The 27,827-nt window shown below is 45.1% G+C and overlaps 3 protein-coding genes across 3 annotated transcripts in view; 1 reads left to right on the forward strand and 2 right to left on the reverse strand.

Moving 5' to 3' along the window:
- The first annotated feature begins 1,576 nt into the window (after positions 1–1,576).
- On the forward strand, positions 1,577–9,022 carry LOC142183076 (uncharacterized). Its single transcript, XM_075257983.1, has 7 exons — positions 1,577–1,724; positions 2,831–2,992; positions 3,541–3,654; positions 4,917–4,973; positions 5,537–5,767; positions 6,811–6,918; positions 8,220–9,022. Exons 2-7 carry the CDS (start codon positions 2,840–2,842, stop codon positions 8,280–8,282), a joined length of 726 nt encoding a protein of 241 aa, XP_075114084.1. The 5' UTR covers positions 1,577–1,724; positions 2,831–2,839; the 3' UTR covers positions 8,283–9,022.
- A 7,172-nt stretch (positions 9,023–16,194) lies between these two features.
- Positions 16,195–27,827, reverse strand: part of LOC142219186 (uncharacterized) — a 38,264-nt gene continuing 26,631 nt past the window's right edge. The window contains exon 18 of the mRNA XM_075288138.1: positions 16,195–16,979. Coding sequence (XP_075144239.1) covers positions 16,298–16,979 — 682 coding nt within the window. The 3' untranslated portion in view covers positions 16,195–16,297. The remainder of the gene's footprint in view (positions 16,980–27,827) is intronic.
- LOC142183062 (uncharacterized) lies at positions 20,177–22,018 on the reverse strand. Its single transcript, XM_075257968.1, has 5 exons — positions 21,621–22,018; positions 21,331–21,531; positions 21,023–21,241; positions 20,715–20,933; positions 20,177–20,626 (listed from the first exon to the last, which is right to left on the reverse strand). Exons 1-5 carry the CDS (start codon positions 21,973–21,975, stop codon positions 20,265–20,267), a joined length of 1,356 nt encoding a protein of 451 aa, XP_075114069.1. The 5' UTR covers positions 21,976–22,018; the 3' UTR covers positions 20,177–20,264.

A 27,827-nucleotide genomic window follows, 5' to 3' on the forward strand; every position in this document is an offset into this window, starting at 1 on the left:
CCAGAGCCAGTATATCACCCCAGTCCTGCAGATAGATGGGTTAGTGTCACCAGAGCCAGCAGATCACCCCAGTCCAGCAGATAGATGGGTTAGTGTCACCAGATCACAGCATATCCACCCAGCCCTGCAGATAGATAGGTTAGAGTCACCAGAGCCAGTATATCACCCAAGCCCTGCAGATAGATAGGTTAGGGTCACCATACCCAGCATATCACCCCAGCCCTGCAGATAGATAGGTTAGCGTCACCAGACCCAGCATATCACCCCAGCCCTGCAGATAGATGGGTTAGTGTCACCAGATCACAGCATATCCACCCAGCCCTGCAGATAGATGGGTTAGTGTCACCAGATCACAGCATATCCACCCAGCCCTGCAGATAGATAGGTTAGAGTCACCAGAGCCAGTATATCACCCAAGCCCTGCAGATAGATAGGTTAGAGTCACCAGAGCCAGTATATCACCCAAGCCCTGCAGATAGATAGGTTAGTGTCACCAGAGCCAGTATATCACCCCAGCCCTGCAGATAGATAGGTTAGTGTTGCCAGATCACAGCATATCACCCCGGCCCTGCAGATATAGGTTAGTGTCATCAGAGCCAGTATATCACCCAGCCCTGCAGATAGATAGGTTAGAGTCACCAGAGCCAGTATATCACCCCAGCCCTGCAGATAGATGGGTTAGTGTCACCAGAGCCAGCAGATCACCCCAGTCCAGCAGATAGATGGGTTAGTGTCACCAGATCACAGCATATCCACCCAGCCCTGCAGATAGATAGGTTAGAGTCACCAGAGCCAGTATATCACCCAGCCCTGCAGATAGATCGGTTAGTGTTACCAGATCACAGCATATCACCCCAGCCCTGCAGATAGATAGGTTAGTGTTACCAGATCACAGCATATCACCCCGGCCCTGCAGATATAGGTTAGTGTCACCAGAGCCAGTATATCACCCAGCCCTGCAGATAGATAGGTTAGAGTCACCAGAGCCAGTATATCACCCCAGCCCTGCAGATAGATAGGTTAGAGTCACCAGAGCCAGCATATCACCCCAGCCCTGCAGATATAGGTTAGTGTCACCAGAGCCAGTATATCACCCCAGCCCTGCAGCTATATAGGTATCTTATGGATATACAAATCAGTCTGCAGATTTGCCATCAGACCTCCATGATTAAAACAGAGGGTGCACATGTCAATTAGGGCTAAAGGGGAGAAACTGGGTACTGAGCATATGCAACTGTCCGTAGGCAAATCAGGCCCCGCCCCCACTGCACTTGCAGGCTTATCTGTATATCCATAACGCAGATGAATATGTCTGCATTGACGTCTTTGTGAATAAGGCCTGAGATAGTGCTGCTATTTTTTGTTAGGCCCCCATGCACATGTGTTACCCATAATAACTGATAACATACAGACCCATTTGTTTCTGCAGCCCCATGCACACCGCTTACGGATCCCTGATCATGGCGCCGGGTCTGAGTCCTGTCTCCAAAAAAACTAATACAAAGTTACCAAAAATATATCTCTAGCAAATGACCAAACAGGCAGGTCTACAAGGGGTTAAGGGGATACACGTGCCCCTTCATATTGCAGCAATCCCCTGCACAGCTGATCTGTCCTGATGAAATCCGGGAATTACCCGATGCGTGTGAACGTTACAGTGGGATGTGAAGCAGTAGGGACAGATGTACGCGGACTGTGTTCACACTGTGCTATAGGTCACTGAGGTAAGCTGCGTATTGTGGGTACCGGGACAGGGTTTATTCCGCGGCCTTCACCACCTCCAGGAGCCGCGGCCCAAAGTACAAGCAGCTCCCGGGAGTGCGACCACCCGATCCAGCGCGGCCCCGGCACCCAATCACGGGCCTCCCCTCCCGGCTCCCTGTAGTCCTCTATTACAGGCAGCAGGCACAATGTGAATACAGTCCATTCTCCAACGCGACATTTGGTGCCGTATACTCAGCCTGGACGGACTGCTGCAGCCCCATAGTAACCCAAACCTGCTGGACCCTATTCACACTGCTCCCCCTGCTGCAGACCCAGAGCTGCTGGACCCTATTCACACTGATCCCCCTGCTGCAGCCCCATAGTAACCCAGAGCTGCTGGACTCTATTCACACTTCTCCTCCTGTTGCAGCCCCATAGTGACCCAGAGTTGCTGGACCCTATTCACACTGATCCCCCTGCTGCAGCCCCATAGTGACCCTGAGCTGCTGGACCCTATTCACACTGATCCCCCTGCTGCAGCCCCATAGTGACCCTGAGCTGCTGGACCCTATTCACACTGATCCCCCTGCTGCAGCCCCATAGTGACCCAGAGCTGCTGGACCCTATTCACACTGTACCTCCTGCTGCAGCCCCATAGTAACCCAGACCTGCTGGACTCTATTCACACTGCTCCCCCTGCTGCAGCCCCATAGTGACCCAGGCTTTTTTTCCCATGCGGAATCTAATGCTAATTCCCTGCGGATTTGCGCCAAAATCTGTGCGGTATCCATGCCATTTTGCTCTGTGTGAATGCACCCTAAAGGGGTTTACTCTCCTCATTCAGAAGACTTGCCCGTGTGCGTGTATATATGTGTGGGGTCCTGAGGATTAGCTGTCGGATGAAGAATTGTTTGCTCATCGGCTATAGAAGTTGTGTGGTTGGTTATACAGATGTGACTGGCGACCTGTATGTCTGTGACGATGAGATCAATGTCGCCTACACCTGTATACTTCTAGTCGTTGTGTACTTGTTTATTATCTACCGTCAGAATAAACTTTCTCAAACGTTACCTCTAATGTTGATAATTTATGCAAACTTTTTTTTTTGGTTTGTTTTCTCCACAAGTCTGAAACCATGAACAGTGGCACTGCAAATACCGAAAATGGCAACGTCTCCTGCGAAACTCCAGGGGGCACCACGGTCCACCTCAATACTGGGCAAAAGATCAAACGCTCCTGTATAGCTTGTTGTTCATCACATCTCGGGGCAGCGCACCTAGGATTTGGGGTAAAGCTTTTACTGGTATAACATAATGTATTATAGTTGTAAATCCTGGGATTGGGAAGAAGCATCTCGTACGGTCTACAGCAGGGGTAGGGAACGTACGGCTCTCCAGCTGTTGCAAAACTACAACTCCCAGCATGCATACTGGCTCTGCTGTTCTTGGAACTCACATGGAAGTGAATGGAGCATGCTGGGAGTTGTAGTTTCACAGCAGCTGGAGAGCCAAGGGTTCCCTACCCCTGGTCTACAGAATGTATGAGATCCTTCCGAGTTCTTGGTCTATATAAAGGTTATTCTATAACTGACAGTATACAGTATCTACTTATCTTTGAGCTTCTTCAGAACTTGCCAATGGTATAACATGCACCATACAAGTTCTATGAGTTCTGTATTGTCGTTGTTGCAACCTTTATTTTTGACGAACATGTACAGGGAAATTTCGAGGAGTTAAAGGAGCCATCTTTTTGGGAACCTTCTTTTACAATGATGATTCGTTTATGATGTTTGACGAGACTGATGATGCATAACCTTACGTCTTCCCTTTAATCTAGATAGCCTACATTTCCTTGGGCTTCTTCTCTCTGACGTTGGCCATTGTTATAGATCTCGTACAGCTAGACTTGTTCATCTTCTTTTCCAAGTTCCTCTATTGTGTTGGATTTCCGGTAAGTGCCGTGAACTTTTAATGTCACATAGAACGTTACGCTTCATCTATTGCAATGCAATGGAGTTGTTTGTCGCTCTCTTATAAGATGCATTCCCATCTAAGACTCTTCTGGTCTGGTAAGTGTGGCACCCACTCTTATCTTAAAGGGGTTGTCCCAAATGAGAAATTTAAATGGAACCGGCAGGGAAAATGTAGAAAATAAAAATGCACTAATACTTACTATACTGCAGCGGCGCTCCTGTAGATGTGAGGTCACTGCTGCGGTGGCGACAGGTGGGCCGATGCAGAAACAGAAGGGAAGATGCAGGTAAGTATAAATGCATTTTTATATTCTACTCCTCACCTGCAGGTTGCAGTGATATCTCTGATTTGGGATGACCCGTTTAATGACCGGACCCCCAGCCCCAATCTGTCTGTTTGTGGCTGCTGGGAGTTATGCAAACACTAGACTGGTCCTGTGCTGTCCTGTTTCTGCAACTACCTTAACAGTGAATTGGGGGTTACAGAAATGGTTTAGAGACCCAGACATCAAGTGACCTAGTCCTCTCTGACACTCATATATAACATGGGACATTAGAGCAGTGGAGATTCCTAGTGTCCAAGATCACTGTTGCTTGCAGTTGAGGTTTTGGGCCAAGCAATCTGTTCTATGGACTATATTTTCCAGCTTGTATTCCCGTGTGCAGGAAGCCTTAAGTCTTGATCTTTGGGAGTCCAACCACACGGCCATCTGCTAATGTTGAGAATGGAAGACCTGTGTCTCCCTCTTAAATAAAGCTATGGTCGTGCATTACCCACCCACTCAATGGCTGGCAGATGGACAAGTAGAGCAAACTGCTTTCTCAGTCAGTCCCATTGACCTTGAAGTGACCACAGTCTGCTCAGATGGGGACACTGGTCTTCTGTTGATTTGTCCATTGGGGGTCCCAGCAGGTGAACCTCCACAGTGGCTATACATTAATCACCAATACTATAGATGTGTTTATTGGTCAGACTGGATTCAGTATTTTTGAAAACCATTTCTTGCGTTCTGGTGGCCTCCCGTCTCCGGATACACCGAAACGGAACGTCACCAGAAAATCAGAGAATGTGCCTGGGGCACCCCAGGCATATGGGCAACTGTACTTTTTTTTTTTTTTTTTTTTTTTTTTTTTGGGGGGGAGTTAATTAGAAGTTAGGCAGAGGGAGGAGGTTTTGCTTAATGGTAAAGTTTTTAATTTATCCCAGACAACTCCTTTATTGTTCTCTGTTTCTTCCCAGTTCCTGGTATCTGGAGCGCTGAGTCTTGTGGCTTATAAGTCTCCAGAAAAGTGCTGGGTGAGTATCAGCCTTCTTTACAAACTAAGTAGGGGACACATTACTACTAGAGGACACCTCCTAACTTCTCAGAAGTTTATAGTTTGGGGATGGGGGGGGGGGGTTTAGTTGAGACCTCCATTATACAGTAGTCAGGGTATCACTAATCCATGGTTTCCAGTATAGAGATGGAGGGACTCTCACCCAGGTCATATAAAACTCTTCAGGCTTTCTCTTCTATCCAAATAGTTTTGGAGAGGGGCGCAGCAAGCGTCTGGGCAAGGGCTGTTTTGTGCTTCCTCTTAATAGGCCCAGCCAAAGTGAAACAAGTGTCTCCCTGTTGCTTTTTGGGTTTTTTTCCTGCTGGTTTACGATGGATAGAAATAAAAACCTGAAGCGTTTTCTACCACCTGAGTGGGCGTCCCTCCATCTCTATACTGTATGGTTGGTCTGATGCTGGAAGGTTAGACTTGTTGCCCCATTGCCAGTGTTTTTTAGAGTATTTGTGTCTTGGCAGTACTGCCCTCTCACCTATGGTATATCCTCCAGCGCGCACTAATTTATTTTCTCTTTTACCCATATAGACAGTCTCTGCGTTCACTTCCATTTTGCTCAGCTTTAGTGTGTCTCTTGTCGGCATCTTCATAGCAGCTGATGACCTTCAAACTCCCTACCGGTTTTTCGATGAAAAATTTTGTGATAATGTCCGTAATGGAGGTAATGGAGATTACTATAGAACAACAACGCCTCCAAGATACTACTATGGAAGTGACGAAGGTCTAAGGGCATGCAAAGAAGCAATGGAAAAATACAAGGTAACTTCTTGTTTCTGCTTGGTGTTTGTGATATTGGGTTTAGTGTCGCTGAAATACCCTTTCATGGACATGTAGGCTGAGGCCTGCAGAAAAGCTGAGCCAAAGCCAAGAATGACTACAAAAGGAATTTGAGATATATAAAAGCTCTTATACATTTCCCATTTGCTCAGTCCACTCCTGGCTTTGGTTCAAAAATTGCAGCAAAATCTTCATCAAAAAAGCTGCATTTCTGCAACATGGGACCTCTGTCGTAAAAGCTGTAATGACAAATGAATAAAACTCTATAATAAAGTAAGAAAATAAGTGGCAGGACCTTCAATAACCTACATACATTATATGCAAGCATGTGCCATGCATGTAAAATGCTGGTGTATTCGGGATTGTTACGTTATATAACATCACATGCCATGTGATCTCATGTTCAGTGGTCACGTGGCCTGATCACAGCTCAGTCCAATTCATCCGAACTGGCTAAGTTGCGATACCAACACAGCCGCTGTAAAAACAAAAAGTACATGGTGCTGCTTGATGGGTACTGAAGAGGTAGCGCCACTTACCTGAACACTGCAGCCTCTTTAGACAGCTGATCATTCAGGGCCTGGGTTTCACACCACTGCAGATCTTAATTGATGATTTATCTTAAGGGTAGGTCATCCATTATTCAGCCTAACAAACTCCTTTAACCTGTCTCTTCAAGTTGAAAGGGCCGTCTCTTTAGGACAATCTTAGTCCATATACCCTTTTAGGACATGGTGGTCCCCGCTTGGGAATACCGTACCTGAGCCAATATTCTGAGTGAGGCTGCATGCACATGATCCTGTGACATGTACGCATGTGTGTCTGGGGCCATAGAAATGAATGGCTCTATATGCAATCCATAATGAATCTGAAATATCAGAAAACTGATAAACTCCGATCTCGTGCATGGGCAGGTATGGGGCCGACAGTTTTTGATGACATGGGGTGAATCTCCACAATTATAGACTCTACCTCTACCCCGTACTTCATGTGTATGTACTAAATATGTATTTCCTTACTTCTAGGATGTAGTGGTTGGCTTGATATATATGACCCTACTGGTGATGGTCTGGGGTCTCCTCCTCTCAGTTTTCAGTATGGGCCCTAGACTGAAGTCGTGCTGTTGTAGGAAGGTAAGTCATACAATCTCAATTATTACATAATACATGTAATATGGAGGGCTATGTGTAGGGCACTCACTTTGGTATCAAGTCCATATATAATTTTTCCAGCAAATGGTGGAGACAACTCTGAAAAATACGATCATGAGCCCGGACACAACTTATCCTGCCCCTACTGCAGACATGGGGTTCAGGTTTTTTTTGGAAGGAATCTAGACTCCAGTTTCACATTTTGTTCCCATTCAAGTTGTTAGATATTAAATTGTCACGGTTGTGACCTTGTTAATATCCCCTGCATTGTATATTTTTTTTGCCTGTCATAAGGAGGAGGGAGTCGTATAAGGATTCTTAAAGGGGTGGCCACTTTCAGACCAATATTAAGAGACAAATGTTATGGTTTGTTTAATAAAAAGTTGTACAATTTTCCAATATACTTTCTGTATGAATTCCTCACAGTTTCTAGATCTCGGCTTGCTGTCATTCATTCTGTTACTTCTAGTGGATAAAAGTCTGACCATGGTCATGTGATTTACGGTCCATGGTCATGTGATGAGCACACAGGTGCACAGCTGATTACTAGGCAGATGTCTGATTATTGTGCTGTGACTATAACGAGCGGCACCTGTGTGCTCATCACATGACCCTGGATTGTAAATCACATGACCATGGTCAGAGTTTTATCCTCTAGAAGTAACAGAATGAATTACAGCTAGCAGAGATCAAGAAAACTGTGAGGAATTGTTACAGAAAGTATATTGGAAAATTGTACAACTTTTTATTAAATAAAAACTTACATTTGTCTCTCAATATTGGTCTAAAAGTGGCCAACCCCTTTAAGGTGCTTGGATGCCTGCAATAGCTTTAACCCATTAAATTGGCAGCTATTCCCTCAGCCTCTCCAAACAAATGCATGCTAGGCTCAACAGCTTATCCCTGCAAACAAAAGTTTAACATGTTGAGTTTGTCTAATGATCTGTTGGGAGAGAGTCCAAAGGTTCCCATATACTTCAAGGGGACTTGTCAGGTAAATTTTGAACACTGAATCGCTGACCGATCCTTATAGAAAAGGTGGTTCAGTGTCCTGAGTATACCTATAGAAGGCCTGACCATACCTGGCACTTAGTCTTCTATATACTTGGGTAGAGGTGAAACCTCTCCATTCTTCTGGTCCATTGCTCTCCATCCTTTAGTTCCTTAGGCCTACAATGTTACAAGTCTAGCTATGAACACAGTGGACCTGTGCCTGGGCTTTGATGTATTGGATATCTTTGTCATGGTACGATAACCTTTCACATGCATTTGCTATCTTTTAGAAACCTGAGATGGATGAAGAAGAACTGATTGTGCCAAATCCTGATGACATCACCCTTGCCTAAGGCGACCACTATTCTCCATTTTTTGTGGACTAGTTATAAAATCCTATGAAAAGAGAGGACTATTTGGCTTGCTTGAGTCAATGGCTGCTACGGTCATAAATCTTTATATGTCATTATTTCTAACTATTGCCTTATTGCCTTGTACGCACAGCTCAGGTTATAGCACTTTTGCAGTATTGATTCCTCCACCTTGATTTCTTCTTTAGCTCCCATGAGGTATCCGTTTAATTTACATAGACTAAGGTGGAGCGAGTGGTCGCTATGACTGTTATAGTTCTAGTACAAGCCTCACATAAATGAAAGTACAGTACATTCTGCTAATCTGACACCCAGTGGTTCTGAAGTCTGGATGATCTAGGGTAACAGAATATACCTGATGACGTGTTTCGGGATAGGCATAGGGAAAGTCAGACTCTTCAGATGAGCAACTTGGCTTATAACCACTAGTCTGCTGCCATGTTTGAATTGGTGCCTGGCCCCGCGGCTCTTGCTGTCCACTGTGGCTTATCTGTCTATTGGTGATGGTATGAACTATGTAGAGAATATCACATTGTCCTACGGAGTATCACAGAATACAGCACACACCATTGAATCCTCCTGCACCATGTTATGGTACCCAACAGCCCTTCCACTGCAAATGATAAATCCTGTCACTGTGTTTTATGTCCACTAGTTTCTATATCTTCATGTTAGGATTTCTGTTGTCTATATGTATAATTATATATATATATATATATATATATATATATATATATATGTACTTGTTACCTGCCACGTGTTTGGCAATGTGCTGCATTACATAATAAAATTATACATCTTGTACTACTATATAGGCTGGAAAGTCACTAAGTCCTCCCTGGAGCAAACGCACTCATTGCCTGCCATAGTTGAACCCCGAGTATTGGGAGGTTCAGTGGCTGGTGAATGAGCAAGGCACAGAAGAAGGGCGGTGGGGAGCGATGGACTGGCACATGCCTAAATGTACCGCTCTCTGCCAGTTTTGGGCTGAGGGCACTGCTGGACCTCTTCTGATTTTGAAGGGAAGCAAACATATGTCTTTCACCTTCTGCGCTGATTCCTTGGCCAACCACTGCGCCTGTGGTTCTACTTCATATGTGAACGTAACCATCTGCAGGGAGCTGAAGAATCCAAGTAATTCACCAGCTCCCTGCAGCTCTCTCTGCCTTCTGTATCCTCTATGGGGTCAGGCAGCTGACAGAACAACAAACACATCTCCTAGTCGTCACCTCTCGCCATCATCCCATCCTACACACCTCTGTCCAGACAGCTGTATATACACAATGTCCTCGCTTTTCTATTCTGCCCAGTGTAGAGACATTGCTGTAGGGCAGAGCCCCATGAGAAGCGGCCCCTTGTCTGCAGTGTATGTGTACATATGTGTGTGTATATGTATGTGTGTATATGTATGTAGGACAGGGAACTGGCAGTGAGCGGAGGCCGCCGCCTGTGTTACCCTCCCCAGCTCTCAGCAGCTATAGCTTGTCCCCGCATTATACAATCAGCTTCCTGTACCATAGAGAATAGGGTAAAGATCCCTGGGATGCTACACAATCCCTTCAGTCCCTAATACAGCCTGATGCCGGAGGGGGGCGCTGGGGGGTACGGCGGCCGTATATGTGCTTGGGGGGGGGGGGGGAGACACGGTACATAATCCTAGGTCTGTATCAGATCAGTGGGGAACAAGCCTGAACGTCTGGGAGGTTGTACTGGGGGAGAAGGGGATGAGCGCAGCACAGGCTGAGGAGGGGGCTCCTGTGTAGGAACGAGTAGTCAAGCGGGGTCTCCCCTGAGAGCGCACACCATTATTTCAGGGTTACTTCTGAACCCAGAAACTCGGATCTTTGATGCCTCCTGTTTAGTGTGTTCTCTTGTATTTATAACGCACTGTCTGTACTGCAGCGGAATGACTTGTCTGGGGGAACTCCGGCTCCCAGCAATAGACAGGCTGTAGGTTTGTGATGACACTGGGATGGGTCCATTGTCTCCGGGGCAGAGCTGAGAGTGGCAGCAGGGACAGGTGTAGACAGCCCTCACACACCTAGCGCCTGCTGCGGTTCTTATCAGCGGTTCTCTGCTGCGGATTCTTCTAGTTTTCTGCTTTCACACCGTCTAATTCTCCCGGAAAGCGAGAAAATAGAGGCGGCAAGAACTGTAGAATATGAGAAGGAAATCTCTGAATCACTAACGGGTGAGAGTTCGGCCAATCAGAGGAGAAAAGTGGGGAGGGGGGGTAACTGGCTGCAGGACACGCCCTGGAAATACAGCTTCAGTGCACGGGGGGCAGCAGCAGCAGAGAAGATGTCTGGCCGTGTTAAAGGTCTCGGCAAGGGAACAGGAAGGTGCTCCGGGATAACATCCAGGGTATCATTAAACCTGCCATCCGCCGTCTAGCTCACAGAGGAGGCGTCAAGCGCATCTCCGGTCTCATCTACGAAGAGACTCGCGGTGTTCTGAAAGTCTTCCTGGAGAACGTCATCCGTGACGCCGTCACCTACACCGAGCACACCAAGTGGAAGACAGTCACTGCTATGCCAGGGCCGCACTCTATGGCTTCGGAGGTTAATTCCGCTGCTCCCCGACTGTACATAACTAGAGATGAGCGAGTACTATTTGAAACGGCTATTTCGAATAGCACGCACCCATAGAAATTAATGGAAGCAGCTGGCACGCAGACTTTGCCGGCAGCCGGCCGCTTAACCTCCTGCGTGCCGGCTGCTTCCATTCATTCCTATGGGTGCGTGCTATTCGAAACGGGAGTTTCGAATAGTACTCGCTCATCTCTATACATAACCCAAAGACTCTTCTCAGAGCCACCACATCCTCCTGAGAACAGAGCTGTCCCTGCCAACCATCTCATCTCTGCATTCTAGGCCTGTATCTGCCGCTGCTTCATGTAAGTTACCCACATAAAGGGGCACACGCTAGACCTCATATTCACCCGCCTCTGCTCCATATGCAGCCTCTCTAACTCTCCATCCACGCTATCTGACCACAACCTGCTGACATTCTCTGCCTTCTCTCCAATAGACACCCCAACCTCTAAACCAACATGCCCCCACAGGAACCTCAACCGCCTTGACACCTGCACCCTCTCAGATTCTCTCCTACCACTCGCTGACATATCCTCACTCCAGGACACAGATGCCACTGCTGCCTTCTATAAAATCACCATTACCTCAGCCCTTGACTCTGTAGCCCCCTACACAAACACCAGAGCCCAACCAATCAATAGGAAACCCTGGCACACCGACCTGACTAAAAAACTGAGACGTGCCTCACAGGTTGCAGAACGCATCTGGAAGAAAAGCCACTCCCAGGAAGACTTCCTCAGTTACAAAGAGGCAGTTCTCACATTTATGAACACAGCAGGTCTACTTCACCACACTCATATCTGCACTCTCTCGCAATCCCAAACAGCTATTCACAACCTTCAACTCCGTCCTCCTGCACCCCCTCCGACCTCACTTATCTCAGCTGACGACTTTGCTTCTTACTTCAAAACTAAAATTGACACCATCAGAGACAGTCTCACCCTACTCCCCCGACAACCCCTCCACCCAACTGCTCACTGCCCATCATCCTTGACTTGTTTCTCCACCATCACTGATGAAAAACTCTCCTCCCTAATCTCCAAATCCCACCTCACCTCCTGCGCGCTTGACCCGATCCAGTCACATCTCATCCCCAAACTCACTGAAGTCATTACTCCGGCCCTAACCCATCTCTTCAACCTATCTCTAGCCAATGGATCCTTCCCCTCTGACTTCAAACACGCCACAGTCACACCTATACTTAAGAAATCGTCCCTTTACCCGTCCTCTCCAGCCAACTATATTCCCATCTCACTGCTCCCTACGCCTCAAAACTGCTTGAGCAGCGTGTCCACTCCGAACTCTCCTCCTATCTCCTGTCCAACCTGCTCTTTGACAGACTACAGTCAGGCTTCAGACCCCGGCACTCCACTGAAACTGCCCTAACAAAAGTCACTAATGACCTTCTAACCGCCAAAGCCAAGCGCCATTACTCTGTCCTCCTCCTCCTCTCCTCTGCCTTTGACACAGTTGACCATTCCCTCCTGTTAGAAATTGGCCCTGGCCCTTTCCTGGATCTCCTCATACCTCACCGACCGCACATTCAGCGTCTCCCACTCACACACCACCTCCTCACCACATCCTCTTTCTGGTGGTGTCCTCCAAGGCTCCGTCCTAGGACCCCTCCTGTTCTCCATCTACACCCTCGGCCTGGGCCAACTCATAGAATCTCATGGTTTTCAATACCATTGCTATGTCGATGACACCTAAATATACATCTCTGGACCAGACATTACCTCCCAGCTGGCCAGAGTTCCAGATTGTTTAGCAGCTGTAGCCTCCTTCCTCTCCTCCCGCTTTCTCAAACTCAACATGGAGAAAACGGAGTTCATAATCTTCACCCCACCCCGCATGGCCCCTCCTCCTGACCCATCTATCAAAATTAGTGGAACCACAATTACCCCTGTCGGTCAGGCCCGATGCCTTGGGGTAACCCTGGACTCCGACCTATCCTTCAAGTCACACGTTCAAACCTGCAACACTTCCTGCCGCCTCCAACTCAAGAACATCCACCAAATCCGCTCCTTCCTCACCCCTGAAACCACTAAGATGCTCGTCCAGGCCCTCATAATCTCCCGCCTAGACTACTGCAACACCCTCCTCCATGGACTCCCAGCTAACACCCTCGCCCCCTCTAGTCCACTTTAAACTGCGCTGCTCACTTAATTCACCTCACCCCCCGATCTTAATCAGCTGCTCCCCTCTGCCAGTCCCTCCACTGGCTACCCATAGCCCAGCAAATTGAATTCAAGCTACTAAAGTTAACATACAAAGCCATCCACACCCTGTCCCCTCCATATGTCTTTGAACTAATCTCCCGCTACCTGCCCACACGTAACCTCAGATCCTCCAATGACCTCCCACTTCGCTCTGCTCTCATCCGCTCCTCACACAACCATCTCCAAGATTTCTCCCGCGCATCCCCCATACTCTGGAACTCCTTACCAAGACACATAAGACTGACCCCCACAATCACAGGCTTCAAGAAGGCCCTGAAGACTCACCTATTCAAGAAGGCCTACAACCTCCAATAACACCATCACCGCACTGCCATCTGTACAGTCTCCCCCTCTCCTTCTGTCTCTACCCCCCTTCCCCCATAGATTGTAAGTCCTTGCAGGCAGGGCCCTCTACCCCATTGTGCCAGTCGGTCACTGTTAGTATTGTATCTACCTGTATATTTTGTGTATTGTATGTAACCCCCAAATGTAAAGCACCATGGAATTAATGGTGCTATAGAAATAAACAATAATAATAATAATCATGGAGACGACTCCTAGTATTATAGTTATGTATGAAATGTAGAAAACAGGGCACTCACCCGCCACGGGATACATAAAACATTCGTTTTTATTTCATCCTCTTTAAAAAAAAGGTCAAACCTTGACCATCCCCGATGGTCAAGGTTTGACCTTATTTTTAAAGAGGATGAAATAAAAACGAATGTTTTATGTATCCCGTGGCGGGTGAGTGCCCTGTTTTCTACATTTCACATATGTCACTGCCTGTCTAGGTTTTTTCACAGTGAGCACCACCCTGGGATTTTATTTATTCCATGTTTTTTTGGCTGTTACAGCTGGAAGATTTGCCAATACTGACACAAGATTGTGAATATGAGCGCTGTTGCAGTAGTGCCGCTGGCTACTTTGTTCTTTGCAATATATGATTTATAGTTATGTATGATGAAAGGAGTTCCTGCCTCTCAGCGACATATTGTACTGTAGTGACTATAATACTCTATGTTAAGGGGGCAGAACGGCCTTTTGCTGGGCTTTGCTAATAATATCAGTCAGCCACCATCTTGGAACCGGATACTTGACCTCGCTACATCAGCCTGCCAGAAGCTCTTCTGCTGCCCAGTGCCTTACCTACATGCGTTAATCTATGGCAATCCCCGCTAAATTCCTCCTCCGGCTGGTGCTCCATGAAGTCTTCTCATGCAGGCCTGTCTGCCCAGCCACCATCTTAGGGCCTTCTGCGTAGTCGGACTGCCAGGCCCTGTGGAGGAGATGGGGTAAGATCAGGGCCTACCTTACTTCTATGCTCCCTTCTCCCTCAGCTCACTGCTGGGGCTGCTATTTGCTGATTTAACCCATTGCCCAGGTCCTGCTAGGTCAGTGTTCTGCAGGCCTTTGATTCTGCGCCTCCTCTGCTCTTGGGGGCATACCTCCCAACTTTCAAAGGACATAATAAGGTACAGAATATGCAGCGCACCACAGTAAATTTAGCTCTTCCCACTTCTATGTTTACTCTGTCCATTCTCACCCATTTTTCTTTGTGCCCTCACACAGTATAATGGTCCTACAGTCACCCTAACATTATTGTTAGGGCCAGTTCACACGGAGTTAACGCGCTCGCATTCTGGCACGTATACACGTGTCAGAATGTGAGCGCTCAAAACAGATCTCATTCATTTCAATAGGTCGTTACGGGCGTATAACGCGCTTAATTTTGCGGCCGCAAAATTACACGTGTTATACGCCCGTATCGACCCATTGAAATGAATGGGATCTGTTTTGAGTGCTCCCATTCTGACACGTGTATATGTGCCAGAATGCGAGTGCGTGAACTAGCCCTTATAATGTTCCGCTCCAATTGCCCCAGAGTAAGGCCCTCTCCTCATGCCCAAGTTTAAACTGGGAGCAAATAAAGGGGAACATTGAACCGGGGCAGCTGAAGGGGAGCATTAAACTGGGCATCTGGGGGGTGATATTAAACTGAGGGCAACTAGAGGCAGATGTGTCTCCCCCTCCTGCTACTCCTATAGTTTAATGTCCTCTGCTGCTACTTGCTTTTACACTTATTAACATTGAAGACCCTTGAAAAATTTGCCTATTTGGGGGATGAACTTGGCTGTGGTTTTTAGACTGAAAAAGCAACGGTTTTAGGGACTTGTAAGTACAAGAGGATAGTTATTTTGGATAAAAATGTGTGGCAGTGAAGAAATGTGCGAGAAGTGATAAGGAAGAAGTTACTAAAAAACACCAAAAATTATCCCTTTATTGGAGCAGACTGCGACACTAAGCTTGTGTTGGTATTCGAAGAAGCAGTGCTCGTTTCTATGTTTCATTTTGTTGTTATTACACCAGCTTGAATCTTTGTAGGGATTCACACTCAGCTTTTCTAGGCTCCTAGACAACAAATCAGGCTAGTTAGCGTACAATATCAGAGCAGGGGATTCAAGGCTGCATATTAGGTAGGTCTGTAGCCTGGGAAAGCTGGATAACAACTTTGACGGGGCTGTGGTGACATAGCAGCTGCTCAATCTTGTCATCCAGCTTTTCCAGGATATAGACCAGCAGTCGGTGTATAGGGAGATTTATTAGTACATGCTTAGGCAAATTTGGAATTCAACAGTGTAGAAAAGCTGAGTAAGAAGCCACACCTGGTACATACATTCAGTACATAATCCTCCCCATACTATTTAGTATCTATACATACAGTACCTGTTTTTTAACATTATTCGCTGCAAATCAGATCTTTTTGGGAAATCCGGAGAAGCAGCTGAATCGAATTTTCTAAAACTTCACTCATCTCTAGTAATAATATAGCACCAGATAATATTATTCTTAGGATTAGACACAAGGACAATGATACATCTAAGTACTTTAAAAAGTTGGAAAGCAATTGAAATTTATTACAGCAAATGAAAGAACTGGATAGTGCATTTAACTACAAAGTGACTGAGAGAACGATAGTTGCTATGAAGCCGTCCATGTATGTTACATGTATATGAGATCCGTATATATATATATATATATATATATATATATATATATATATATATATATATCTCCATCCGTCTGATGATCAGGGTAAGATGGGAGACCGAAGGAAAGTTCTGATATTTACACATTATTCATCTACTTTACACATGAAAATATTTTCCAGAATTTCTCAAATTCATAATGTATGAATTTTCTGATGTCTCCCAAGATCTGATTTCTTATTAAAACGTTTCCCACATTCTGAGCATGAATGTGGCTTCTCCCCTGTGTGAGTTCTAAAATGTATAACAAGAGTTGATTTCTCATTAAAACATTTACCGCATTCTGAACATGAAAACGGCTTCTCCCCTGTGTGAATTCTCAAATGCGTAAGAAGATGTACTCTCTTTCTAAAACTTTTTCCACATTCTGAACATGAATATGGCTTCTCTCCTGTGTGAGTCTTCACATGCAAAACAAGATGTGATTTGTCAATAAAGCATTTCCCACACTCTGAACAGGAAAATGGCTTCTCCCCTGTGTGGATTCTTACATGTTTATCAAGTTTCGCTTTCTTAGGAAAACTTTTACCACATTCTGAACATGAATATGGCCCTGTGTGAATCCCCTGATGTGAAACAAGACATGATTTCGAAGTGAAACATTTGTCGCATTCTGAACATGAAAATTGCCTCTCCCCTGTGTGATTTCTCTGATGTTTAATAAGACTTGATTTGGCAGTATAACATTTGCCACATTCTGAACATGAATATGGCCTCTCTCCTGTGTGAACCCTCTCATGTAGAACAAGATGTGATTTGCTAATAAAATATTTGCCACATTCCGAACATTGATATATATGAGATGAGACAGAAGACCTGACATATCCAGTAGGATCACGTGATAAATCATTGCTGTGAAGAGCTGACATATGTTGGATACTGGCATTCTTGTTTGTGTCTTGTGTAATACTTGAAGAGATCAGATGTCTCTCTGAGCTCCAGGTCCTGACATCTGCCAAGAAAAAAACCCCAGATATTATAATTAAAGAGAAGGATTAAATTGTGATTGACATTTTATAGCATTGCTATATAAACCTTTCCATACACATTGAAAGACATGGGGCACAATCCAGTTACTAACTGACTAAGACAGTGGTGACAAAACAGATCACAATGTAACAGCAGACCTCTGAGCACGGACTAGTAGATTACAAGGTCACTTCAAGCACGTAGCTCAGACGGTATAAAACAGAGAACAGTATATTGGTATCCTATGAAAGATGAGATTTACACCTCTATGAGATATTACCAGTTGTAAATACAGTCAAAGTTATATCAAAGTGACAGTGACACGCAAGTCTGTGGGAAAAAAAACGATGGTAAATATTGGTTACAAACTTAGGTTTAACCATACAATGTTCTTCCACTTGCTTTTACGCATATTAACATTGAAGACCCTTGAAAAAATTTGCCTATTTGGTGAATTGTGCTTGGCTGTTTTTTTTTGTTTGTTTGTTTGTTTGTTTGTTTGTTTTATACACACATGAAGATGTTTAAAAAACAAAACCCAGCAACCAATGAAATGATCCCTTTATTGGAGCAGAATGCCACACCAACCTTGTGTTGGTATTGGAAGAAGCGATGTTGGGATTCTTTGTTTCATTGTGATGTTATTATGCCATCAGCATGAAACAACTACAGAATTTGGCGAAATACTTGTGGATATCGGTTAGTGTGCCTACCAATTGGACAGTCATAATGATGTAACTTTATAAAAAAGCCACCAAAAATGATCCCTTAATTGGAGCAAATGTGACACCAAAATGGCATTGGAAGATCTTTTTTTAATATAGTTTTAATTTCTTTATGTAAGCACCAATGCCAGTATGGATCAGTAGAATGTGATGGACCAGGTCGCAGGAATGTCTGGCTGAGTGGTGGCAGCTATAGAACTATGGGTGCCAGTACAGTATGGAATAACGTGATGGACCAGATCGCAGGAGATGATGACTGGCTGTGCTGAAACATCAGGCAGCATCAGTAGTACCGTAAAGGGAACATGATACAGGGAGACAATGGCAGATCTTTTTGGTAGCATCAGCCAGAGGAGTGTGAAAAACCTCATAGATCCATGCCTGATTCATTTTCACAAAGGTTTTTTTTTTTTTTTTAAGGATGGACGAGATAGAACTATCATGGCAAACTGGGCCAGCTCCTTCTACTAACCTACTAGGTCTCTAACCTATTAGCCTAGAATTCCCTGGGGCCAAAGTTATCTGCTGGAATATAGGAGATCTAGGTATGACTGTATCTGCTGAGGCAGCTGGAGGCTGTCAGTTACCTGTTGTCTGTACAGTTGCCACTACAAGGTGAAACATTTCTGGCTCATCGTGTTCCAGATATTGTATTTCCTTATGTTGCTGCTGCGTTTCATCTACTACTTGTAGCTGTGGCACTGGCAGAAGAGGTGGCGTTCTGACTGAGATGAACTGGGAGTGGGCAGACATGTGACTGGCACATGCAGCGGTCTTCCGAAAAGCTGAGGTAAATCTAAAAATATCACATTGACCCTGTGGTCTTCTGCATGCATTACGGTATTTTGTGCCAGCTAAGAATGGCTGAAATGCTCACACACCATTTTGGCCAGAAAAGCACTTCTATTAAGCCACTATACATACTAATAAATAGGTCTGCCACAAAAGTTAGGACAAGCACTGTTCAGGGACAATGTGTTATTCTACCCAAATGTAGTGCAGAGACAATATTGGTGCCATTGTTGCTAGCAACACTACCCAGGTGTGGTTGGTGAGGACAGTGGCATAACAAGCAAAGACTAGGTCCTGTAGTAAACTTTTGACTTTGGGCGCACTCTTTTCTGAACCCCCCACATGGTATAACTCCCCACAGTGGCCTTCATTCAGTATAATGCCCCATAGAAGCCCCTCCACATAGTATAATGTCCCACAGTGGCCCATCCACACAGTATAATATCCCATAATGGCCTTCATTCAGTATAATGTCCCATAGCAGCCCCTTCACATGGTATATTGTTCTATACCAGCCCTGAGACACAGAATAATGTTTGCCATAGCGGCCGCCTACTATATTACAAGTAAGGGGGATATAATTAGGTAGATATAGCATTCAGCAATCTCTGTTACAGTTGTAGAATTTTACCCAGCTTTGCCAGAATCCTAAAAGGGAATCGTAGTAAGCTATTGTACAATTATGGATCAAGGATTATGGATGTAGGTAGTTTTGGTATTTAACAGTCCCTGTTACCCAGCTTTCTCAGGACCTTGGATGGTAAATCCTCCTTAAGGGAGCGTTCACACTACCGTCGGTGTCCGACAGGTAGTGTCCGCTCAAAATCTGTCACGGACATTAGGAGCGGACACTAGCTGTGTCCGTGACACCTGTCATTCACTTTAATGGGCATCGGGTGCGTTCTTTTGCACTCCGTGCCCGTCCTTCCCTGTCCGCAAGTGAAGATGTCCGACTTCTCAAGCGGACAGAAGAACCCTGCATGCAGGGTCCGTCGGACACCGACGGTAGTGTGAACGCTCCCTAACATTGCTGTGTACAATATGAAGGATTTGTTATTGCAGCTTCATAGGGATTCACACCCAGCTTTTCAAGGCTTCAGGAGAGCAAAGTTAGTTGTCATACAATATGAGAGTTAGTGATTCAAGACTGCATATTAAGCAGATCTGTAGCCTGGGAAAGCTGGGTAATAACTTTGATGGGGCTGTGGTTACATTGCAGCTGCTCAGTCTTGTCACCCAGCTTTTTCAGGATACAGACCAGCAGTTGGTCTATATGGAGATTAATTAGTACATGTTGAGGCAAATTTAAAAATTAACAGTCTGGAAAAGCTGGGTAAGAAGCTCTGCAGAGAAGTAATGGCGGTCCTACCGAGCTAACTTCTCCACAGTACCTTTACATACATATAGTATCAAGAAAATACTGAGGATAATATACACTCATGTCCAAAATGGTCACACTTGCTGTATAGACCAAATTTTTGCAACCTAATCCCCTCCCCCAGTCCTCCTAAACTTTCTGGTATTGGGGTGGGGGACAAAGCTGCTGTCCTAGAGAAGAATACACCGATGTTCTCATTTATTTGCCATGCTCTGTAAGGCTCTGTTCACATCTGTGTTATCTAATCCTTTTGTCTGACCTAAGGGTGTAGCTACAGGAGGTGCAGAAGTAACAATTCCTACTGAGCCATGGAGCCTGAGGGGACTCAAACACCCTTCTACAACATACGATAGGAAGAGCAAGAAAAATAAGGAGATGATGTGAGGACTCACCGTTCTTGAGGTCACCAGTGCTCTTGAGGTTAATGTCTTGTCCTTTTTCAACCACCTTAATGATGACTTTTTCCTTCATTTTATATACAGCCATGTAAGAAGACTTTGCTCCTGGAGACTGAATGCCGGCCTCAGTATCCCCACCATACTGACATGGTCGGACGTAACAGACATACGGCGCCTGTCGCTTTCCCTCTGTTTTAACGTCTGATACAAAACAATCAGATATGAATGCAGCCAAATTGCGATATAGGACAGAAGAGCAAGAAAAATAAGAGATGATGTTAGGACTCACCTTTCTTGAGATCACCGGTGCTCATAGGGTTAATGTCTTGTCCTTTTTCTTCCACCTTAGGGCTGACTCTTTCCTCCGTCTTATTTACAACCATGTAAGAAGACTGTGCTCCTGGAGACTGAATACCGGCCTCAGCATCCCCATAATATGGACATGGTTGGACGTATTGGACATGTAGCCCTTTTCGCTCAGTCTCTCGCTCTTCCTCTGTTTTAATCTCTGATACAAAACAACAAGTTGTGAATGTAGCCGAATTGTGATATAAGACAGAAGAGCAAAAAAAATAAGGAGATGATGTGAGGACTCACCTTTCTTGAGGTCACCGGTGCTCATGAGGTTAATGTCTTGTCCTTTTTCAACCACCTTTATGACGACTTTTTCCTTCATTTTATATACAGCCATGTAAGAAGACTGTGCTCTTGGAGACTGAATACCGGCCTCAGCATCCCTATAATATGGACAAGGTTGGACGTATTGGACATGTAGCCCTTCTCGCTCAGTCTCTCGCTCTTCCTCCATTTTAATCTCTGATACAAAACAACAAGTTGTGAATGTAGCCGAATTGTGATATAAGACAGAAGAGCAAGAAAAATAAGGAGATGATGTGAGGACTCACCGATCTTGAGGTCACCGGTGCTTATAGGGTTAATGTCTTGTTCTTCTTCCACCTTAGGGCTGACTCTTTCCTCTGTCTTATTTGCAACCATGTAAGAAGACTGAATACCGGCCTCAGCATCCCTATAATATGGAGATGGTCGGACGTATTGGACATGTAGCCCTTCTCGCTCAGTCTCTTGCTCTTCCTCCGTTTTAATCTCTGATACAAAACAACAAGTTGTGAATGTAGCCGAATTGTGATATAAGACAGAAGGGCAAACAAAATAAGGAGATGATGTTAGGACTCACCTTTCTTGAGGTCACCGGTGCTCATAGGGTTAATGTCTTGTTCTTCTTCTTCCACCTTAGGGCTGACTCTTTCCTCTGTCTTATTTACAACCATGTAAGAAGACTGTGCTCCTGGAGACTGAATACTGGCCTCAGCATCCCCACCATACTGACATGGTCGGACGTATAAGACATTTAGCCGTTCTCGCTCAACCTGTGTCTGAACATGGTCCTTGTTCTCTTCCTCCACCTTAACCACTGATCCAAGACAATCCCTGGTCTCCTCCATGTGTAATAAGAACAATATCCGGGTAGACGTCTCAGCACAACTTCCTCTCAGCTGCAGGTCCTGGCTCTGAACAAGGAAGAAGAACATCCCCTCTGACTGATCAGCCTATGGGCAGGTAGGGGTGTGTATAATTTACAGCCCGGACCACCCCCAGAGACAAAACAAAGGGTTAAGTTCTGCCCCTCCTCCAGCACAGGTCACATGACGAGACAGTCACATAGACTCCAGTACGGAGATGGGAACAAACAGTCACTAAATATAATGCGTAGAAATAATGTTACCATGATAAGCAGAGATGAGCGAACAGTGAAATATTTGTTATTCGTTTTGAGTAGCCCCTCAATATTTGACTATTCGAACGAATATCGAACACCATTATAGTCTATGGGGAAAACCTGTTCGTTTCAGGGGAACCCACCATTCGACTCAGGAGGGTCACCAAGTCCACTATGACACCTCAGCAAATGATGACAACACCGTGGAATGCAACTGGGACAGCAGGGGAAGTATGTCTGGGGGCATCTAACATACCCAAGTACCTGTATTACCCCACTATCACAGCCTAACAACTACACACTTTCCACACTCAAAAAAACCTCTATGAAAGTGGGAAAATACCTGGAAACCTTCTTTCCTCCCCAATTGTATGGACAGAAACCCAAATTTGAAGCTAAAGAAACATTACCAAATGGAATAGAAATATTAATTATAAAACATAACCTTTAATAAATATGCATTAATAATCCTAAAAAGGCAGGGGAAGGAAAACTGTAACAATGTATGCTGTGCAAAAAATGGCGTAAACATCACACAGGCACGGCAGCCTCCAGAAAATGAAACCAATAACACTCACCAATCACATGATGTTGCCATTCAACATAGGAGGTTGCTAATAGTAACACACTGGTACATGGTCAGACAGTTCCAAGGTAAGAGTGGCCCAGGGTATATAGGTAACAGATAAAGTAACAGACACACACTAGGAAGGGGTAGGGATTACTATTTAACCCTCTAAACCTAACTCAGATCCATTCCCCTATTGGTAAATGGTCTGACTGGAACCTTTCCCTAAATATATGGCCACCCTATAGGAATTCTGAAGTCACTCGTTAATAATTAAAATAGAGCATGACACACGACATGCATGTTTCATCAGGATAAATTTAACACAAGAAATCCTGAATCATCAGGGGTTAAAGGTGCTCTAACATGCTAGAGGTACTCTAACATGCAGACGTGCCCTGTAAAGACAAATTGTCATACTGAGCCATATTCATACTCACTCATACACTTTCTAACCAAACATCCCATATGGTGCTGGGGGGTAGAGAGGAAATCAAGAGCCAGTATGAGGACAAAACTGCTATAGATATGGAGACTAATGGTTTCCCAAGTTGTCAGGAAAATACCACCGCCGCCCAGGTCTCAGACACACTGCCGTCCTGCCTTACATTCAATATAAAGGGTCGGGAAGCGCGCGCTACAAAACGAAAGTTCGCACATGCGCATTAGATACCCGAGTGTTTTCAGAATTCCTATAGGGTGGCCATATAAATAGTTAAATAGTAATCCCTACTAGAGATGAGCGAGTACTGTTCGGATCAGCCGATCTGAACAGCACACTTGCATAGAAATGAATGGACGTAGCCGGCACGCGGTGGGGTTAAGCGGCCGGCCGCCGTCAAAGCGGAAGTACCAGGTGCATTCATTCATTTCTATAGAGCGTGCTGTTCGGATCGGCTGATCCGAACAGTACTCGCTCATCTCTAATCCCTACCCCTTCCTAGTGTGTGTCTTTATCTGTTACCTATATACCCTGGGCCACTCTTACCTTGGAACTGTCTGAGCATGCAACCTCCTATGTTGAATGACACTACACGCAACATCATGTGATTGGTGAGTGTTATTGGTTTCATTTTCTGGAGGCTGCCATGCCTGTGTGATGATTACTCTATGTTTTGCACAGCATACATTGGTACAATTTTCCACTGGATGAAATACCAACACAGATGTGAACGAGGGGTAAGACATCTGGTCAACCAAGGCTTCTGCTCCACCTAACATATTCACATAGATCCCTATAGAGATCTCAGTAGTTCAGTACAGAGTGATCCAGATCTTGTAGCTGTAATATGGATGTTCATTGTAAAACGCCGCGTTTTTATTCTTCTGCCTTTCTGCAGTGTTGGGCTTTAGCCTTTGGCGATGCCCCATGTGGCATAAACGTCGCGATCCGCCTGCGACGGAAAAGCCATGGAAAGAAAAAGTTTATAATCACTGCAAATTGGATGGGATTCTAGTGTATTCCATCCCCACTTTGTGTTAAAATATGCACTGCAGACAGGTGGCGATTTCCAAAATCGTTGTGGTTTTGGAAATCGCAGCATGTCAGTTATATCTACGGAAATGCTGGCGGTTTCCCCATAGGTATAATTGAAGCAGAAAGTCCACAAAGGAAACCTCTGTGAATTTTCTGTCAAAAGTGCTGAGGGAAGAACAATGTCAATGGGAGTCTCTTTATCAGTGCTGATTCTGCCACGAGTTATCATGGCAGTATCAGCGCCACTTTACTCCGTGTGAATGCCCCCTTAGATTGGAGTATGTGTATAGGCAGGTGAAAGGTAGGGGAATTAGATGTATGGATGTGGTGTACAAGGGACACTAGCTACACACCTGTGATCGGGTTTCCGTTCATCGGGTCCACTTGCGGACTTGAAAAACAGAAACCCAATCCACTTAAAAAACGGAAACCCTTTTGTCTCACTGTTTTTTAAGCAGAATGGGGAGAAATGAAGAGGGGAGCTGTAACTGGAGGCAGATGGAGGGGGGACATGAAGTGGGGTAGATGAAGGGGGATATGAAACTGAGGGAGAAATGGAGGGGGGGGGGGGAGACATGAAATTGGGGGTAGATGAATGGGGCCCTTAAACTGGAGGGGCAATAAACTGGGGACAACTGGAGGGGGCATTAAATCGTGAAGGTAGCTGGACATGTCTGCCTTTAGTTGCCCCCAGTTTAATGTCCCACTTCAACTGCCATTAATTTACTGCCCCCACAACTACCCTCACTGTTTAATGTCTCCCTCTAGTTGCCCCAGTTTAATGTCCCACTCAAGCTGCTATTAATTTATTGGCCCCCTCCAACTACCCCCACTGTTTAATGTCCCCCTCCAGCTGCCCCAGTTTCATGTCCCCTCTAGTTTCCGCCAGTTTAAACTGGGGCACCAGGAGAGGGACTTAATACTGTGGAGCAGTTAGAGGGAACATTACAATGTGGGGACATATAATGTACGGGTGACTGTAGGAGGATTATACTGTGTGGGGGCACATGAAAAATGAATGAAAATGGGCGGAGTCAACGTAATTGGTTAGAGCTAAATTTGCTGCAGCGGGCTAAGCACGCAGCACATTTTGTCCCTCTTTCTGTTCTTCAAAAGTTGGGAGGTATGTGTAAGGGACAGTGCAGACCTGTATATAGGGAGTATATAAGGTTATGCAGTGTCTTCTATATAGTCCATACGTCATACACCGTGTACACTGCGGGGTATACAGGACAACACGGAGAGTATATAAACAGGCAGCAGTCGCTCTCACAACACACTGAGCATTCACTCAGCCGCCGTCTCATACACCACGCAGGCACTCCCGGCAGATCAGCTAACACGCCCGGTCACGTGATCTTCTGGCTCCTCCCCCCCATACTCAGTCAGTGCGCGGGAAGAGGATTAGGGGATGGTGGTTATGGGATGGAGGACTGGAGGCCTTTAGGTGCCTTATGGGGGTTCAGGGGCTGTTATTTTGAGGGTTTATGTTGTTGGCTTGAGATATCACTGCAGGGAATGTAAAGGGGAGCACTGGGAATCAGCTGATGTTTTTGGAATCTAATGGGGGGGGATGAGAACTTGAGGGGTACATGTAGTGTCAGTGTGCAGCAAGTGGGGTACATAGCCGGGGTGGTCTGTTATTACCCCTGAGCAGTCCATCTTCCCGCCTCACATAACAAGACGGCCATATAATGCACGGACATTACGGATTCACAGAAATCCCAATGATTTTAAGGCTCGCCTTCCATTTAGAAGCCCATCCTCCAGTTTTCTTGGCTCTGAAGCCCAGAGTACAGCGCCTCCATGGATGACGTTAGCGGGCATGTGCAGAAGACGTGATCTGCGGCTGATTTCAGTGGCAGGGAAATGCTGTTTTTTTTTTTTATTCCTCTTGCTCATTATTTTACCTATTGGAAAATAATAAGCATCATGCTCGATCTTCGGGTACATTCAGCCAGCTATGGTGGTTTGCAAAAGTATTCACACCTCTTGTACTTTTTCACATTTTATCACCTTACAACCACCATCTTAATTGTGAAGTGGAATGAAAATGATTAAAGGTTTTCAAAATTGTAATCAAATAAAAATCTGAAAAATGTAACGTGCAAAAGTCTTCAGCCGAATATTTCTCACATTTTGGACTTCCTCAAGGCAGGTCTAGAAAAGGTCTTTTCCCTCAAGGTTCATATCTCAGCTTTAGGGGTTATCTTTGACATTATTAGCAGAACATCATTGGATCAAGATGTTCCATAAGGCAGTTGCCAGATTGGAACCTAAAATTTCCAACCTAATCCCCTCATGGGATATGAATTCAGTTTTTATCAGGATTAACGCTACATCCCTTTGAACCCTTACAAAAATCCTCTTTAAAAAGGCCAACCCTAAAAATGGCGTTTCTATTCGCTATTCCCACGACTTGGAGAGTAAGTGAGATCCAAGCTCTCTCATTAATGAACCTTTTCTACCATCCTGGAGGACAGAATCTTCTGAAAATAGACTCTTCCCAAGGTGGTCACTGACTTCCATATGTCAAAAGAGATTATCTTACCAAAAAAACAGACTAGAAGAGTCATTTCACACCCGGGATGTATGTCAGGCGGTATTGGCCTACCTTCAATTAACAGACTCCTGACTTTGGTCAAAAAACCACAACAAAATCTGCAACAAAAATCGTTTCCGCAAAGTGGGGTCCCATCCCGAAAGCGTTTTCTGGGACTTAAAGGCTGAGTTCACACAGAGTTTATGGTCAGGAATTTGCCTCAAAATCAGCCTCCAAATAGAGTTCTATTGGAAGGCTGATTTTGAGGCGGATTCCTGACCAAAAAACTCTGTGTGAACTTAGCCAAAGGGAACCTGTCAGGCTGTTTGAGTCCACTAAACTACCAGCATACTATCACTGTCGGTATCCTCAACAATCAAAGGTTGGAGATCAGGAATCTGCCACATAATGAGCCACTAGTTTAGTCTTGGGCTTAGCAGTCAGAGTGAAAATTGCAGGATATAGTACTTTCTTTTTTAAATATTAACGGTGGCATGGAAGATTCTTTAAGATATTTCGAATTCTTCTGCTTTAAAATAAAATATGTTTAGCAGGAAAACTTGGTATAAAAAGAAAAAAAATCTTTGGTAACACATCCCCTTTAAGATATGTTCACATGGGACAACACTGATGATTATTTACCAAAGTACTATTATGTGATCATTTCATGACCGAGAATGATTGTAACCCTCTAGCAATAAACAAGTTCTACATTCAATGACTACAAGCAAATCAGATTCTGCGTCTTTCTAGCTGTTCCTACAGGCGACAACAGGTAAGAATAATAGGACTGCAACGATTCCCATCTCCACATAGAGTGGAGTCGGCGTTCTGCAACTAAATGAAGCACCAGACAGTACATAGCACAAGTTATTTTATTCTGGACTAGAATCACACCAAGGAACATGTCCTAAGATGGCTCTTCAGTGGATTCTTGTGAGATTGGAACGACACTATATATAATCAATAAACAACCAATACAATGCCCAATCCAAGACTGGTAGGAAAAATTCTCAAGCTCTACAAAAAGGGAGGTTGTGTTATTACCAGTCGGGGCACAAACCTTTTCCGGGATTA

The sequence above is a fragment of the Leptodactylus fuscus genome, chromosome 10 (genome assembly GCF_031893055.1).
Source record: "Leptodactylus fuscus isolate aLepFus1 chromosome 10, aLepFus1.hap2, whole genome shotgun sequence".
Lineage (NCBI taxonomy): Eukaryota > Metazoa > Chordata > Amphibia > Anura > Leptodactylidae > Leptodactylus > Leptodactylus fuscus.